Genomic DNA, 18,308 nt, shown 5'->3' on the forward strand with positions numbered 1-18,308 from the left:
AGCCTGTATAGCATCCGCTGAAAGACGGAATGTTCGAGTATGTCCTCGCAAGGCGTCCGTCAATGGCTGTAATATTGCTGCGCAGTTTGGGATAAATCGTCTATAATAGTTTATTAGCCCCAAGAATCTTCGTAATTTTCTTTGTGAATCGGGCAACGGATAATTACGAATAGCAGCAACTTCTGTCGGAACTGGCATGATACCATGTGAATTTATCATATGACCTAGGAATTGCAATGATTCCTTTCCAAATTCACACTTTTCCACGTTAATAGTGACGCCATGTTCCTGAAGTTTCGTAAACAACTGTCGTAGATGTTGTAGATGTTCTTCCCTGGTAGAGCTAGCTACTAGTATATCATCGATATATGCGTGAACTCCTGTCAAACCCCTGACGACCTGATCGATGAATCTTTGGAAGGTTTGGGCTGCATTAGTTAATCCGAAGGGCATTCGCAAAAACTCGAATAACCCAAATGGAGTAGTTATAGCCGTTTTAGATATATCTTCTGCCGCTACGGGAATATGGTAATAAGCTCGAACGAGATCGATTTTCGAAAATATCGTGGCACCTTCCATATTGGTAGTAATGTCGTGGATATGTGGTATCGGATATCTGTCTGCTATCGTTTGCTTGTTAAGGGCTCTATAGTCTCCGCATGGCCTGATTTCCCCATTCTTCTTCGAAACCATATGCAATGGGGACGCCCAGGGACTATTAGAAGGTCTTATGATACCAAGCTTCGTCAACTTTTCGAACTCTCGTTTCGCGACATTCAACCTTTTCGGGTCTAGCCTTCGTGGTCTTGATTTAGTCAGTGGACCTTTCGTTATAATATGGTGCTGCACCGTATGTTTAAGATCTCCGTTATCGTATGATACCCTCATCAGATCGGCATACTCGTTTAGAAGCGATCTATATGGCTCGCTTTTGTCTTTTGACACTACTAAATTCATGGATGCGTGATCAGTCGTCACTCCTCTTATCACTACTGAATGGTCGCCGTTTACGAGCCGGTTTCGTCGGGTATCCACTAGTAAGTCAAAATTCTTTAAGAAATCAATACCAATTATAGGTACGGATACATCTGCGATAATGAATTCCCAGCGGAATGAGGTAGTACGACCGAAATTCAAGGTTACTTTTCGCTTGCCATATGTTTTTACATCGGATTTATTTGCTGCCTTAAGCGTTAGCGCTGTATCGATATTTCGTGTTTCGTTACTTACTGGAGGCACGACGCTTACTTCTGCTCCCGTATCCACTAAGAATTGAGCGCCTGTTACTCTATCCTGAACGTAAAATAAACGACTGTTTCTAGGAGCTGTTGTAGTTGTTGCGGCGGTTATCGACAATCGGTGTGTTCGTTTGAATTTACATGGTGATCTACAGTTTCGAGCTTTATCGCCGAAAGTTTGATGGTACCAACATATTGTAGGAGCTGAGCGTCTCCTAGAACGTGATCGACTTCTTTCCCTTGATCTACTTCGTGACCATCCTCTTTGCGTATCGCTCTGATTTAGTTTCGTCAGCTTGTGGCATAAAACATTAATCTCCTTTTGTAATGCATCGATTCGTCCATCTATTGTGGTACTATGCCTTTGCGGACTCGTTTGTTTCATTCTCTCATAAATCCTATCGGCTATTTTAGCGATGTTGTCTATATCGACATCGCTGTCCTCAACCGCAAGGATCTGCTGCACGTTCGCTGGAAGTCGTCGTAACCACAACTGATAAAATATGTTTTTATCTACTTTTCTGTCATCAATTATGCTTCTCATGTAGTTTTTTAGTTGAGATGGAGTCCTATCTCCTATCTGCACTTGACTGAGAAGTTGTTCGATGGCTTGCCGGTCGCTTAATGAGACGGCTTTAATCACTGCCTGTTTTAATGCGTCGTATGGCTTTTCTATGTCTGGCTTGATTAAAATCACTCGTACATTATCTGCTACTTCATCTGGAAGTAGCGAGCTCGCGTGGCCAAATTTATCTCGCTGTGTATGAACTCGATTAGCTACAAAGTAATGTTCAAGTCTGATAAACCAAAGTTGAGGATCTGTGACCTTAAAAGGAGGAATAGTTACATTAATGGACCTCACGGACGGCGTTTGGGAAATTTCTATTGTATCGTTACTTAAAGACATATTTATAAAGATCAAAAAGTACACGAATATAATGCGAATGTCACAGAGAAAAGTGAGTCGATAAAAACAATGATAAAAACAAATGGTACAATTTATAACAAAGAACGGACTTACTAAATTGCACCAAAATATCAATTGTTTGTAAAAAATATCGTTGTTTATTATGAATATTATCGTTATGTTCTATAATGTTTGTGAGATAATGTACGTATAATTAAAATAATGAGATAATAAATCCACAGTTATAATTATAATCCAAATGATAGCTACAATTGTAATCGAGTACGTTGGATTTTACGAATTGGATTATGTCGTCGAAGATTGTTTCGTGTTCGCGCGTCGGGATCGCCAACTATGTGGTGGTCGGTATTCGATATATCCCTTAAACTTCGTATACAATTCGTCTTGATAACCGTCCTATTTAACCCCAACGGTATATTATTCAGAAGGCGAATACGAAGCGTTGATTACGTTTATTTCGAGACCACACACACAGATGTCCAAAATTACAGATGCATTAAACGAGCATTAAGAGTTGTGTCGAACGGCAAACAGGAAAGCGAGCGACTGAGCGAATGTAAGTAATCGAGTACAATCAAGCGAGCGAGAAAGCAGAGTCAACCATATGAATAACGTGGACATATATATAGCATGTGAAATTAATGAGTAATCGAATCAAATAAGCGGTTAGTAGTGAGACTAGCAGAGTGAACAAATGCGTAGGCCGTAAGCAATATTCAAGCATGCGTATTTCATACAAGCACAAAATAATAATAAGGGTACAATAAATTGTTATAGTGCGGATGGCTTTGTCCGCTAAATAAGTTAGCAAAAGGGCTTAACTGAGTTAAATGAGAATAAACCCCATTTGCACATGAGTCGCTATAAACACTACCAAAAATAAACGTGCAATATTCTACGAATGGTCCGACACATACTTTATACATCAAAATGCGTGACTCGTAGTTATAGTGGTTACGAATTATGCAGTCTAGAAAACGCTGAGACTTGCAAATCTGTTTCGAGACCTGTTCTATGAAGGACAAATTTTGAGAGCACCTGAGCCTTAAATCCACTGCTGTATGTAACTTGGATAAAACCTTGCCATTTATGATAAAATCTAAGTTGAGTGAAGTATCATCAAAGTGCATTCATCCACATTTAGACGAGTTAAGCTCCAACATGCATTTAGAGCATCACTGGGCTACCTTGTTAAGTTCCATGCCAATTCAAATTTGCATATTGTTTAGCTCTTAGGGAGAAAATGCATTATTTCAAGATCATCTGCATATAGAAAAGACCGACCCATACAAAATATAGTTTAAAGAAGATTAAAAGAGTAAAGGACCTACGACACTACATTGCATAACACTATATTTAACGGAGATGGTATCCGACAAAGAGGAGTTTATTTGACCATTTGATGTCAGTGACTAAGGAAACAATAAAACCAAGTAAGCAGAGGGTATTTGACCCTGTAAGATGTGAGTTCGCCTAAAATAATTTATTCTAATCTGTGTACATTTGACATTTTTATTCGTATAGGTCTGTGGAGACTGATTTAATGTGTACGTTGTATTCGTTAATGACTGATCTTATTTGTACTAATATTGATAAGCAAGGAAAATTGTGCAGCTGTTTCCTTTTAGTATGAAATCCCACAGCAGTGTACACCAACGATCAGTTCTAAATGGTCTTCTTAATTTTATATCTTTGCTAAAACTTATTATAGTTAAGTAATAACGAACTGTAACAGTCTGAAATCACTAACATTATTATCTTCAACTAATCGACAAACTTCATCAGTGCACTTCACACCTTATATTTGCAGATACTTTCAGTGGACGATCAGTGAATGACCGTCACACAATTATTTAGCATTATAATCAACAGTCAATTACGACATATCGATCAACTGGTTAGAAACATTACAGAAAAATGTGTTCACATAGGCTATATTACATAGTTAATTCTCTTTGATGCAGTAAACTGCACACGATAACAATATGGTGATACCTATTGGGAACTCGCAAGGCAAATTATTTAATATAATAAGACTTATGAGTACTTTTGTGATATTTATTAGTTTGATTTTATTTGCTTACAAGCCACCAACTGGAAGTCCGGTTGATAAGCCTCGTACCAATTTTTTTGATTTAAACAATCATCAAATATAGTTACACAAAATTGAATCTTCTAAACAAAAACCCATAAACATTAGTAGTGAATATAATAAATTGTCGCACCAATAGCAAGTGCACAATATCCCACTTGTGAAATTCGTAATTTTTAGAAATTCATCACAAAAAGAGGAATATATAAATTCACTTATTATTGTTTGGCTTGTATCTTCCCATTGAGGCACTGGGTTCGAGTCCCAGAGTGAACATCAACTCTGCGATGCAGGCACATCGGGCTGACGAGTTCCAAATAGGACAAAACGCGCGTCCTGGATTCCGCTGCTAGCCACTTTCCATCATTGCTTACAAAAAGAGGAATATATAATTTATTTAAGTTATGTAATCAAGATCTCCTAGATTGGAAGATATTTTATATGAATTATGATATATTCCAATAAAACGATAAACTGTATGATATATACAATGAACACCCGATTTATAGATTACCCTATATGTAAATGTCATTAGAAAAGTGATATTTTAATCAAATTCATTCATGTATATGAAGTTTAGTTACAAATAACACAATTTCGAAGTATTTATGACGTAACAGATGAAAATGTTCACCATTTTAAACACTGTCAAATTCATTGATACATGCCTTATTTTGGCCTTTGTAAAATATCACAATAATTATAAACTTAGAACTGTAGAGCCTGATAATAAAGTTATTGAAAACAATTGTTCGTTCAAATATTCTTCATGTTTGGATATTTGATGGGGATTTTTAAACTGATAAAATGAATAATTATAACTTAATTAAAGCCCCTTTCAAATGTTAACATGCCAACAGTTATGGATCTATATTACAACACACAAATATATTCATCATTGAATTGATAACCTTGAATTTTATTAGGTCAAATTAACTGTGTGTGTGTGTATACACTTAGTTTTGAAAATAAACGTACAAAGGTAAACGAATAGTTTTAAGAAGAAAATGCATTTTGCCATGATTTTCTCAGCTAGAAACTATATTTTTGTTTACCCCAAATGCCCTGCAACGGCCGAAATGCTCTCATATGACCACCCGTATATAGCCATTGCTAGGGAAGTCATACTCACTGCTCTCTCGCACCACGGGTGTTGTTTACGAAATTGAGAAGACGAAAAGCAAGTATTTGGCGCTTTAACCAGGTTGCTGGATATGGAGGATTTACTTAGAAGAGCTGGAAAACCCTGATTCTAAACCAATGGTTCACATGAGCTCCAGGATCCTAAGGAAACAAATGACGTACGAACTTATCGTTGGTCACCAGCTACCATAGAAATGAATCTCCTTACGTTGCTCCATCGCCTTGTAGATTAGACCTTCAGATTAAAGGCACGAGGTGTGGCCCCGAAGAAAACCACCTGCTTCAATCTGGGCACTCGGGTAGTATCACAGCCCACACACAAATCAAGTGACTTATGTAACACATATGTATTCGATGCCCCTGTGTACCAATATTCATATGTTCAAATAATATAAAGCAATTAGTCCCTTTTTCGAGCTATGTATGTACATAGGAAGGAGTAATTGAACAATGCAATTGTTATATCCGAGTGGAGATTAAATTACAGGTAACTCCCGAGGACTATTAATGGACTAATATTCTATAAATATTCTTATTGTATAATTATTCAACAATTACATTACGTATATTTATATTCCTCTTATTGTAAGCTTTATTTTGACCTATAACTTATTATTGTACGATTTACGGTTCTTAAGTTATGTTCAGCTTATTAACTACTGCCTCCCTCATTCACAGCCACTTTTTGGGCTTATTTGTGTACAAATATTATTTCCTATTTTATGGTACGTTGCGGTCTGTGTGATTGATATATAAACTAAGTATGCCTGAAATAAACGATCTGCTCTGATTCGGAAGCTGGTATCTTGTTCTGGACTCAAGTGGAAGGGCTCGTAGGACATAGGACCAATAAGGACACTAAACTGCCCACACCGGTTGAACGTCATTGGTTGGCCTAGTGCGAAGATTCGTATAAGTCGTATTCGGATTGGTAGATAAGTCGTGTGATCGAAAAGTCAGACATCCAAGGTCATAACAATTGGCGACGGGGATTTTGGCAAAAACAAAATAATTGGGAGACGCAAGGTCATAACAATTGGCGACGGGGATTTTGGCAACAAAGAAATAATAATAATACAAGTGGTGACTCAGATTTTGGAAATAAATTAGCTGTATAATTGCCGGTGATTTTTGGAGCTAATATTATTGGCAAAAAAAAAGATGTCGATTTCTTTCGAACAGTTGCGGTTAATATTACAGCACCAGCAGAAGATGTTTGCCTTGCAACAAGAGCTATTTATAACAGTTTTGGGCAGACTTTGCATTCAAGCAGAAAATAAGAAATCTATATATCATGCAGATAATGGTGCAGTAATGGACATTTCAGAAGCATATCCTGTGCAGGATTCAAATCCCTCTATACCAGAAGGAAAACGTAATATTGGTAACGTGTCCAGCTCAGAGCAAGAAAATATTGTGCTAAATGCACATGAAGTTGTGACAATACCAGATGATCAGGAGCCAGATCCTGTAGATGATGCCCAGAGTCCAGAATCAAATGAAACACTACTGGTACTGTCTAGCTGCGGAAATAAACGTCAGCTCGAACAAAATTGTGGTCCACGTGCTATTAGTCGAGAAAGCTATGGTGACTCGTATTCAGAAAATAACTGGAGCAACACGATGAACCAAATTGTACCAGATGTTACTCAAAATCACCGGAAGACAGAATTTTATATTGAGTCAACTTATCCCATTTCTAATGACAGTGTGCCAGATACTGATTCTCAGAATAATGCATATGATTTTGATGAAACTTCTTATAACAATGAGGGAAATATGTCAGCTGAGTCGAATGATGGCCAAAAATCTAATTTAATTCTGTTAGACGTTGACTTTCTTAATGACTCGTTATCTGCTAACGAGATTCATAATGAATTTGAAAATAATGAACTCAGATCAAAGGTCGTTCATCATCATCTAGTCATTTTTAGTGGATTCTCCAGTCAATACGAGAAACATGGTTTAAATAAAGTCCTACTAGTTGTAATTTGGAGCCATAAGGACCCAACATTATTTCGAGGAGGAGGAGAATGTCGAGGAATTTAAAGTCACATATGATTCTTTTTTTTTAATCAGAATCTAAAGTTGGGTTTTTCAAAAAAAAAAAAGGGGGAGGTGTTATATCCGAGTGGAGATTAAATTACAGGTAACTCCCGAGGACTATTAATGGACTAATATTCTATAAATATTCTTATTGTATAATTATTCAACAATTACATTACGTATATTTATATTCCTCTTATTGTAAGCTTTATTTTGACCTATAACTTATTATTGTACGATTTACGGTTCTTAAGTTATGTTCAGCTTATTAACTACTGCCTCCCTCATTCACAGCCACTTTTTGGGCTTATTTGTGTACAAATATTATTTCCTATTTTATGGTACGTTGCGGTCTGTGTGATTGATATATAAACTAAGTATGCCTGAAATAAACGATCTGCTCTGATTCGGAAGCTGGTATCTTGTTCTGGACTCAAGTGGAAGGGCTCGTAGGACATAGGACCAATAAGGACACTAAACTGCCCACACCGGTTGAACGTCATTGGTTGGCCTAGTGCGAAGATTCGTATAAGTCGTATTCGGATTGGTAGATAAGTCGTGTGATCGAAAAGTCAGACATCCAAGGTCATAACAATTGGCGACGGGGATTTTGGCAAAAACAAAATAATTGGGAGACGCAAGGTCATAACAGCAATCAAGGGTCATTGAACATGTGCCTAGATGGCTTCAAAATCAATGTGTGTCAAATGATCCGATCAACGTGGGAGGTAGAAGACCAGGTTCATCGATAGCGAAACACAAAATTGAAAGAGGGCACAAAATTGACATTAATACAGCGTTTAAAACGTCTTATAGGAATTGTCAAGGACGAATTTTCAACTTTATTGAAGCCTTGGCTATTTATAAATTTAAACCCATCTTACGTGTACAAAAACGATTTGTGATAACCTTGAATTTACCTTGGTAATACTGAAGTTATTCTATAGCCTAGGATAACTCCACAATTTCTTATTCTTTCTATACGATGTAAAAAATTTTCTCTCCTCTTCGTTACTTTTTTACTTGAACTTTCATTTAATTGACCTTTATTAATTTTCATATAAAATGACCTGATAAGTATATGTGTGACTAGATTGTTCGAAATGCATAGCGCAAATACATCACATTTTTCAGATCAACTTCGTCTTCTCATTGTTCTATCGAAATAAATAATAAATTGACAGATACACTATTATCAGGAGTTTTGTGGGGATTTTAGAAATTTCAATAGTTGAAATCATGGGTCGATTGAAGTGAGACTAGCATGGAAGACCTGAAAGCACTATTAATCGAATGAATGTTATAACAATGAAATTTTAAGTATGTACATGATTCGAATAAAAAAATATTTTTTCAATGGTTAAGATCATCAGTCAGTTGAAGCTAGACAATCATGGAAAACCTGGGAGCACTGGACGGCCGTTTCGTCCTATTGTGGGACTTCCTCAGCAGTGCGCATCCACGACCTCGCGCCCCGCGAGATTCGAACCCAAGGCCTACTGGTTTCGCGCGCAAGCAATTAACCACTACACCACTGAGCCGGTATCCAACGGTGTTAATGTCTAACGTATATTTTTTGTTCATTATAGAAACTTTTATTTTGAAAAGAGGAAAATTATTATGATAATAAGAATATTCATAGAATATAAACAAGAAATTAAGAAACAATAATTGATTGAACGTGTACATGGGCTGGCTGTATTGAATATAAACATTATGAAATAAGCATTCAAGTGATCGACCATTGTCTCGTTGTATATAAAACTAAAAATAACTAATGTACTATCCTTATTTGAGTAGAAAAATAATTTATTAAAGGTTAATTAAAAACTACTTTCTTTTTCAATGAGTGGTAAAAAAAGAAATGAATATCACATGAAGTACTTCAAGTCAACATTAGAATGATTCTTTTGTTTGTATGAATTAAATATCATTTACATGTTGAATAAATAAGATTCATTATCAAAGAAGTTTATCGTACATGACGTGAATATCTAAAATTATTTATGAGATAAGCAATTGGAATAGGTAAGAAACGGGCAACAAAATAACATACTATAGCTGTTTGAATAAAAATGAAAGTTAATAATTGTGGATGATAACAATAAGATTCAAGCATTTTTATGCCTGATGGTTTCGTATATGTTGTTTTAACATTATTTATTGCATCATTATCATAACATTCAGCTCCAATATCGGTTGCATAAGTCCCTTGAAGTGATAATTCAAGTTTATGAAATGGGCATGAATAATTTAATTGTTTACCATCAATATGATTATGAGTTTCACATTTAGTTGGCCATAGATTAACTATTTTATCCGTTTTTAAAGGTAGTTTTGTTTCATTTAGATAATAAAATCGAAGATAAAAATTATTAGATGATGATAATGAACGATGAAGTTCTACTATCAAACAACTTGCCAAAGGTGGTTTGATTCTACAAAATGAAAATGGAAGGAAACAACCTCTTTATTTAATGTATGATTAATTAGTGGAAACAAAATGAAACTACTTACATATAGGTGTGCAATACATGAACCTCAAACGTTTTTATACAAACATTCAGCAGTCTCATGAATTGATACCAACTATCCTTCTTTCTAGTTATAGTCACCTAAGTTTTTCCTGATGCATAACTTTCTCGACTAATTTATACACTATATCTGAGATATATCGAATAACATATTATTATTTATTCGTCTATTATTAATGGCTTTATTCAATATTGTTATCCACAGTCTGATCTTTCACAACCACCACTTCGGTCTCTGACATGGATTTCATCTGTATAACAATTAATGTAAGCTTTAGAATTTTATAAAGAACTATCTGCACTAGTTGTAAAAGTCTGCAAGCCATTAACTCTTTAAAGGAGAAATTTCTTTGAAATATGAGACAGTTAAACTTTAGTTCACAAAAAAACGTGTTCGAAACAATATTTATAATTTTTGAGATGGTGGAGAAGACTTGTAGCTCAGGTGGATGATACACGTGGACGACTGCGGACACTCATTCGATTGGAAAAATGTGGAAATCTTAGACAGAGGAAACTCCAAAAACATCAGAGAATTTTTAGAAGCCCGGCACTCAGATTAATCAGCAATCAACAAGCATATTGAAATCAATCCAACTTACCAACCAATCAGAAAAATCATGCACAAATATGGGAACAAAAATCAAACCAATGGGAGACAACCAAAACAAAGAAGTAAACAATGACAAATTTAAGGTCAATAAAAACCAATCAACATCGAGGTGCACAGAACAAGCTGTGAAACACATATGGAGAAATTCGAACACTTCACTTCTACCTGAAGTTTGTGCCCATGATGTCGTTCAGAAGAACGATGAAAGCTCCACGACCAAACCATCCAGCTCAGAGAACAAAACTCCACCAAAATATTTATAATTTCATTTCAAACGCAGATGTTATACTTTGACGATGTGATGAGACAATTAACAAACAGAGTAATTTTAGACATCCAAGTTCCATCAATCAGTGTATTTAGACAAAAAAAGAAACATCATTGTAACCGTATGGAGTTGAGAAAAAGACAATAAGCCTGAGGATCCCAGATACACTTCATTTGCTGTTTTCTTCTGAATAGATATTCTCAACTTACAGTTAATTCAAGTTGAGTTACTAAATTAACAAAGGGAGATTCGATAGGTTTTGTTTTTCCTAGCCAAGATTACAATAGATGATTACTTTGCAAAGACCAGATAATCCTATTGAACGTCCAAACTGACCAGATTTAAGTACTTTTTAAAAGCTCTTTCTATTTTGTTTACCATTAAATAAGATATAAAAGTCCTAAACAAAATATTCACTGATGTACAAATAAACAGTCAGTTGCTAGAGATATTAAGACGATATTTCCCTTCCTAATTATCCCTTTATAAAACAATACCAGTGATAGTTCAGATAATCTTCAAAGTGTTGAGCTTCATCTCAGTCTCATGATAATACTAAATATCAATGAATACTGATGGGTAAATCTTCCAGATTTCAGTTTAATTTTAATTATACTTTTAGTTCCAATTAATTTAAACACGTAATTTCGACCGCTTTACTCATATTAAAATAATCGAGGATACAATCTTAAGAGTAAACATTAGACACTAGGTAAGAATCCCAAATCAGTTGATGAGTTAGTGAGTCTTCAGAGACTAAGGCAGTTGCGACGTGTCCAATCACCGCCAACTTTAACCCTTGATGTTGTCTGGTGTAGAAATAGGTTGGAAGCTAGAGGGGCAGATCAGGATGTGGCAAAAGTCCATAAAGTTACGGACGGCTGGATTGAGTCATGCTGACAGATGTAGACTACCTACTGGTGGCTAGCGTTATTATCATAACTAATGGTTAGAAATGAGTTTGTAGGTATCAATGGCAAGGTTGAACTTGATAGCTTCAAATATATTGAGGATTGGGTAGAAAGTTAGTAATAAATATATTTTTTGTTATATCCTAGTGAGTAGAAAAACTGTGCCCCTAAATGCCCTGGTATGGCCGAGAGTGGAGAGAGTCCGCTCTCCCTCTCGAAATGCTCTAACATGGTCACGCGTATATAGCCTTTGCCAGGGAAGCCCTACTCACTGCCTTCTCGTGGCGGGGGTGTTGTTTACGAAAATGAGAGGACGAAAAGCGAATGTCCGGCGCTTTAACCGGATCCCAAAACAATGTTGTACATGGGCTCCAGTATCGTGCGGGAACAAATGGCGTATGAACCAATCGTCGGTCACCGGCATCCATGGAACTGCATCTCCTCACGATGCTCCACTGCCTTGTGGGTTAGACCTTCAGGCCGAAGGCTCCGGGTGTGGCCCCCTAAGAAAACCACCTGCTTCGGTTTGGGCACCCGGGCAGTATCACAGCCCTCACACATATCGAATGAGATTTGTGTGGCGCATATGTACTTGGTGCCTCTTTGTACCAACATCTATGTGTTGAAATAAATAAATAAATAGAAAAACTGTATTTCTGACGTTTCGTGACTTTATGTAGGTCACATCTTCCACTTCTACTCATTGGAATATAACAAAAAATATATTTATTATAACTAGTTAGAAACTTTGGGTTGCATGGTTCAGGTGCATTCACTCTTTGTCTTCTCTTATAACTTCAGTCTCTCCATACCTAATCTTTTCTGTTACCACTGATACTGTTACTAACCTTATTATTCTGTGATTTATCTTGATGTACTAATTTGACATAGTAACTTGTACCGCTGCAGACAAATTTCTAGTTCTACGTAGTGTATGACTAAGTGACTGACTGAATTTTTAAAAAAACTACTAATTTGTTATAAAATAAATAGAATGCGGCTAGCAGACAAATCAGGGGAGCGAGTTTCGTTCTATCTCATTTATATAAACTTGTGTCATACTAGCTATATCAAGGCAATCCTCACAAAATGTACATATCCCAATCAAGAGTGATCAAATTTCAGTCGAAAGTATCAACGACGGGATAATCTCAACCATTCCAAATTGAATGAAAATACTAATTTCTTAGGCTTTTTTCTACAACTATCTACCACAAAAATGTCAATAAAAAAGTATTAAATTACTAGTCAATCACGTCGACAGCTAAAAATAAATGATAAAACTTCGACAGAGTATACAACAAGTTGAGATAATTTGGTTTGGAAGTGAATCATACTTGTGTATCAGTCTTCTATGGGTTTTATTGATTTGGATATGAAATCACAAATTCTTTAGACAGATTTATCTGTAATTGATGTAACTTTATGTCAAGCTTTACTTTACGTCTCTTAACTGTTTAATTTTCCATATGGAACACGCACCAACTACCTGGTTTAATACAGGAAGTCAATATTCTGTTATGACTTCCCACCAGACGCCTTCCAGATAGTCAATGATATTACTACAGTACAATTGACCCTATGAAATTTTTTCAACGGAATCAAATAATCGTCCGAATACGCGCGATTTGTTTATAGTGGAATGAAAACATTATATATATTAGGCCTCAACCAAACGATAACTAATGAGTTTTATTTCATGGGAGAACGAAAACACTGCTTGATAGTGCAGACATCTGTTGTAGACAAACAATTACAATAAAAATAACCGTTACTTTGTACCTGGTGGAACACTTTAATTTTTCCGGTGCATGCAAGGAAAACCAACGAAATAATGAAAGAGAAGAAAAATTTTCAGCAATGTCTTATTTAAGAACAATGGGGTTAAGTACAAAACTATGGAACAGAACAAACTTTTACCTAATATAATTGAGACTTAGCTACACTGCATAACTATATGTGAACACTAACGAATACAATGAATACATATACATTTTATCGAATATAATCTCATGAATTATAGTTAGTTCACTAAAGTAAAAATAACTAACCCATTATATACACCTAAATGGCTCATTAGAGCCGCCAGTGTGGAATCATGTGCAAAATAAGCAACGAAACGTCGATGTAGTTGTTCTGATGAATCCATGTCATGATCACTATTCTTTAGCTCTTGGTTAATACGCTCACGAAATAAATCCATAATATGACCAGCCAGCGGACCACCTCGTAATCTTGTCAACTGTGGTTTAGAAAATCGAATGAAATGTTTATAGTCCAATAAGTTAGAGCATTGTTTATAAACATCACTAGTGACCCAACGAGGAAGTGAAGGCAATGAATGATCCACCCATATTGTAACAGGATCACATATACGCCAGGCTGTGTAAAAATTATCTGAAGAACTTCTGTCAATAGGGAAAGTGTACCCTAAGTTAGTTTAATTGAGAAAGTCAAGTAAAAGTATTAGCACAACTGTTAAACAATACAAAAAGAAAAACATTTTCATCCGGTCTATCTCATTTTTGTATGAGATTATTTGAATGTATAATGTAGGTATTTGACGCTTAACCGATCAGTCGATTGATAAAGCTTACTTTATTTAACATGCTACATGAGTCTTAGCAGTGGGATAGAAAAACTGTGACCTGTATTCTAGTACATAAGCCTCCGAAGACGATTGCTGAGTTGCACATAAGCTACCATGTTATTTCAGTTCAAATCAAACTTTGAAAAACTTGTAATGTACGTTCAGTAGTACCCCATTGTTTACCTTCCAGTAAAAATTCGTGTAAGTGATTTCCACAGAGTGAAACGAGCTGGAAATCCAGAGGAAGCCAAAGCCCATTAGGGAGTTATTTAGTGTTGGTTTAAAATTCTTCAATAGTGTACACTATAGGACCCATACATGAACGGAACATGGAACCTTCATGTCCCACAATAGGTCACTGAGTTACTTACTACAGCACTTTTTAAATTTATTATTTTGTGATCTAGGTGCTCATTTCTCAATCTCACCGGAAAGAATCTATCCAACTCAGTTGACTTCACTAGAGGCAGCTGCCCATTAGGAATTTAGAACTTTCATTAGGAAGCAAATCACTAGTGTGCTTTGAGTTATTATTTGATCAAAGGAATGTGGTTTAAAATATTTACAAACTATATTTTCACTTCATTCATCACATATCCATGAACGTTTCTTGCTTTATACATCCAACTGTAATACATCAGTCAGAACGGCTAAGAATCCTGGCCATTCAAGGGAAATACTTCACTTCTGTTAAAACCCAGTATAGTCAGTATTATAGATTCACCATCGGATCTTGAATTTACTGCTTATGATCTTACACGGTCCAAACAACCTCAGTAAACACGGTTCCTCTTAAAGCATCACGGAAGAACATCAGCAAGTTAAGTTGGCAGCTATGGTCAAAATGCTAATTGATCAATGAACACTGCCTTTAGATGAATGAATAGACAAACTTTTGCAAAGCCAAGTAAGAACAGAAATTAGATTATCTTCAAATCGGACACACGTAAAGAAAAATAACTAAACGAAATTGTATTTTACAAAAGAAGATGCATCAAAAATGATGAGATCACGAGATACTCCACAAGTAAGAAACAATTGGTCAAAAGTAAAAACAGGCGACATAAAAAGACAAAGATCACTGAACTACTGACCTGAACTGAAGTGGCTATGGTATGTGTTACGAATTAGGAACCACAAGCTAACAATATAAGGGATGTTGATTGGTTCCAGAGATTGGGAACGACTAGAAAAAGATCAGACAATGATGTGTACACTATTTAGTCAAGAAGTTTGTTTGGTTTCTCTCAGAAAGTAGTGATATACTGAGATTTATCGGACTCTGTAAGCTGTTGGCAAGAAACCTCTCCGATAGTTGAGAATCGACCACAACTGCACAAATCTACTTTGTTATTTTCTCTGAATCTCTAAAACAATGTTAAGGTGTGTCTATCTATTTCCTGGCTAACAAAGCCACTACACTTTAATATTTCCCTAGCTTCAATGAATTTATTTAGTGGTAGGCTCAATCAATGAATATTGAGATGGTGGAGAATATTTCATATCACTGGTGATCCGTCTAGATAACAGCACATTACTTATGAAGACGGATATAGGTGGTCAAATAGTGCAAAATGAATTGCCACCTTAAGACATAAATTTTATGGCGTTTACATTTACCTCTACGCTGGGAAGCACGGAATAAGTAGGGTCATTTTGACAAGCAAACACTGTAAGGAATCATAGCTTTGACTTTTAATTAACTTACCAGTCGTATGCTCCAGGAAGTCGAAGAAGTTTCTCAATGTGTTTGCTTTCTGAGATACCACTGATGAATTCATCAGATGGTGAAAAAGCCTTTTAAATTTAGGGCACTTGCTGGACATTTTTAACAGGTGATCTTCGTGTGCTAGTCTAGAAAACACAGGAGGAACGTTATTTGTGCTCTTCTTTTCCAAGTGATAAAATCCTCGGATAAAGTTGTTTGCAGACATCAGTGTTCTTTCAGTCCCAGAACTACGAAACAATGTTTCATCCTACTACTTAGGCGTTAACTGAAACACGACGGTACCTTATGATAAACTTCAGGAACGAAACCAGAATACATTTTTCGGATAATTCGACCAAGTTCTTGATGTTGTTCTGCACCATAAGTTGTTAGCTGACCATATCCCATTTTCCATAGCTTTCGATATGGATCTGTTGGAAAAGTGTGAACAGGAGACCTATCACCATGTCGACATAAGATAAATACCATCAGTAAATCATTCGTTGTAGGTATATTTTTACGCACATCTGCTACCGAACGATGATTTATCAATGCAGTTAGTATGGCTAAAGAAACCAATGCGGAGTTTACATTTAAAACGCTCAGTATGTGCGAACCAACGGAAGAGAAGCCCAAACTCATGTTATTTTGCAGTCCACTGAACAGTTATAAAATTGTTTGAGCAAAAAGATTATTCAAGAAAGCTGCAGTACTAACCAGTACTGATTTGGTTGATGGAACTTATAAAGCATGTAGTTATCTAGAGGTAGATTTCCAAATGGTTGAAACTTACTGAGCGTCTAATAAAAACAATAAGTGACCTCACCTGAAGACGAACTTGTATTTTGAAGCACTGTTTCCAGAGCTTAGTGTTCGACGTAAAGAAAGCTAGGGTTCTAGGAGGCATCGTTAGAAATTCGGATTTTACCATTGATTAATGAGTTGTCTTAGGAAAACGAACAAGCTACTACTATGCAGATACTAGTTAAACATAAGTTCGGCCAATAAACAATAACCTAGAGTTAATAAATAAACAAAACTGGTCATTAGGTTAAGTGTCGGTTTTATTTACATGAAGTGGTCAGTATAATAGAAAAAACGAGTTAGAACTCAATATAGACAAATCTGTTTTAGGAACGTAATAAAAAAGACATAAACAATCTGTAAATCAGGATTACAGTACCTTCCGAGCAACCTTGAGAAACGAAAACACTTGCAAAGCCCTCAGAATATTTGTTGCGACACTTCAATTATTTGAATCAGATAAAGTAATACACCATATTCATATTTATTGCTGATTTTTAAGGGTATGAACCCAAAGATACATTTTTTAGCTGCATTGATCTTAATAACAGAAATACATCAATAAGGAAAGCATTGGTTCCACTTTCAGTTTGGAAAGGGCAGGGGACTAGATGGCCTGTGTTGTTCCTGGCAATGGTCGTCTCTCAGTTGATCCAACCGTATTTCGGAAGAGTTGAAGGATGAGGCTCCAATCATGTATTGAGATAATTAATTCCATACGCTTGTTATTCGATGAGCAAGTCGATATTCAGCTGTCAAGTAGTTTGTTCTTGTCTTGTGAACTTTTTTAGAGCTTACTCGTAAATTCACTGCTTTGGAAGTCCAGAAAAAAGAAGATATATCATATGCAGATTTATTACTAAGTTATTCAAGGACTGTGGTTGAGTCCTTTCTGGTTCTTCCATAGGACAATGGGAACAGGTTTAGTTTAGCCAGTAAAGCATCATACGGGAGATTTGCTTGATGATGTCACAGGTATTCAGTGTTTGACAACGCTTCTACCAGTAACACCTTCTAATATATTTCGTTCCCACCAAGAGAAATCAAAAGACAGAGTCGAGGAGATCGGAAGAGTATATTTGGCGATGACCAATATATCGGAATTCTCTGATCTAATCTGGCTAGCGATTGCGGTTGATGTTGAGCACGGCGTTACCACACGTGATCTGGTGCGGATGCCTGACCGAGCGCCTTCAGCTAGGTGAGTCCACTAAAACATATGGTCAGCATCCAATGTCGAAAACTTAGTGCTATTTATTTTGGGGATTTATTTACCGCTACAGCTCACTCCCCCCCTAGTGGGGCAGTGACGACCCTAAGACGTGGCCAGCCAGAAGTTTAAACCCAACGAGTTTGTCGTTGGTAAACACTCTTCTGATAGCTTACTAAATTTAGCAGCGTCTGGTCGTCTTTCCTTACTATATGGGACGGAG

At 36.2% G+C, this 18,308-nt stretch overlaps 1 protein-coding gene across 2 annotated transcripts; it reads right to left on the bottom strand.

Moving 5' to 3' along the window:
- Positions 1-9,019: 9,019 nt before the first annotated feature.
- On the bottom strand, positions 9,020-18,043 carry ACP2_4 (mitochondrial acyl carrier protein). Of its 2 annotated transcripts, XM_051213819.1 has the most exons (7): positions 17,255-18,043; positions 17,000-17,087; positions 16,898-16,967; positions 16,375-16,831; positions 16,072-16,339; positions 13,825-14,203; positions 9,020-9,885 (listed from the first exon to the last, which is right to left on the bottom strand). In XM_051213819.1, the coding sequence occupies exons 4-7, from the start codon at positions 16,711-16,713 to the stop codon at positions 9,420-9,422; spliced, it is 1,452 nt and encodes a 483-aa protein (XP_051069831.1). In that variant the 5' UTR covers positions 16,714-16,831; positions 16,898-16,967; positions 17,000-17,087; positions 17,255-18,043; the 3' UTR covers positions 9,020-9,419. The 2 variants fall into 2 exon arrangements, with proteins under 2 accessions (XP_051069831.1, XP_051069832.1); XM_051213818.1 differs by having other exon boundaries at positions 9,475-9,885; positions 13,825-16,033; positions 16,375-18,043.
- Between the last annotated feature and the right edge of the window lie 265 nt (positions 18,044-18,308).

This window comes from Schistosoma haematobium, chromosome 3, assembly GCF_000699445.3.
Source record: "Schistosoma haematobium chromosome 3, whole genome shotgun sequence".
Taxonomy (NCBI): domain Eukaryota; kingdom Metazoa; phylum Platyhelminthes; class Trematoda; order Strigeidida; family Schistosomatidae; genus Schistosoma; species Schistosoma haematobium.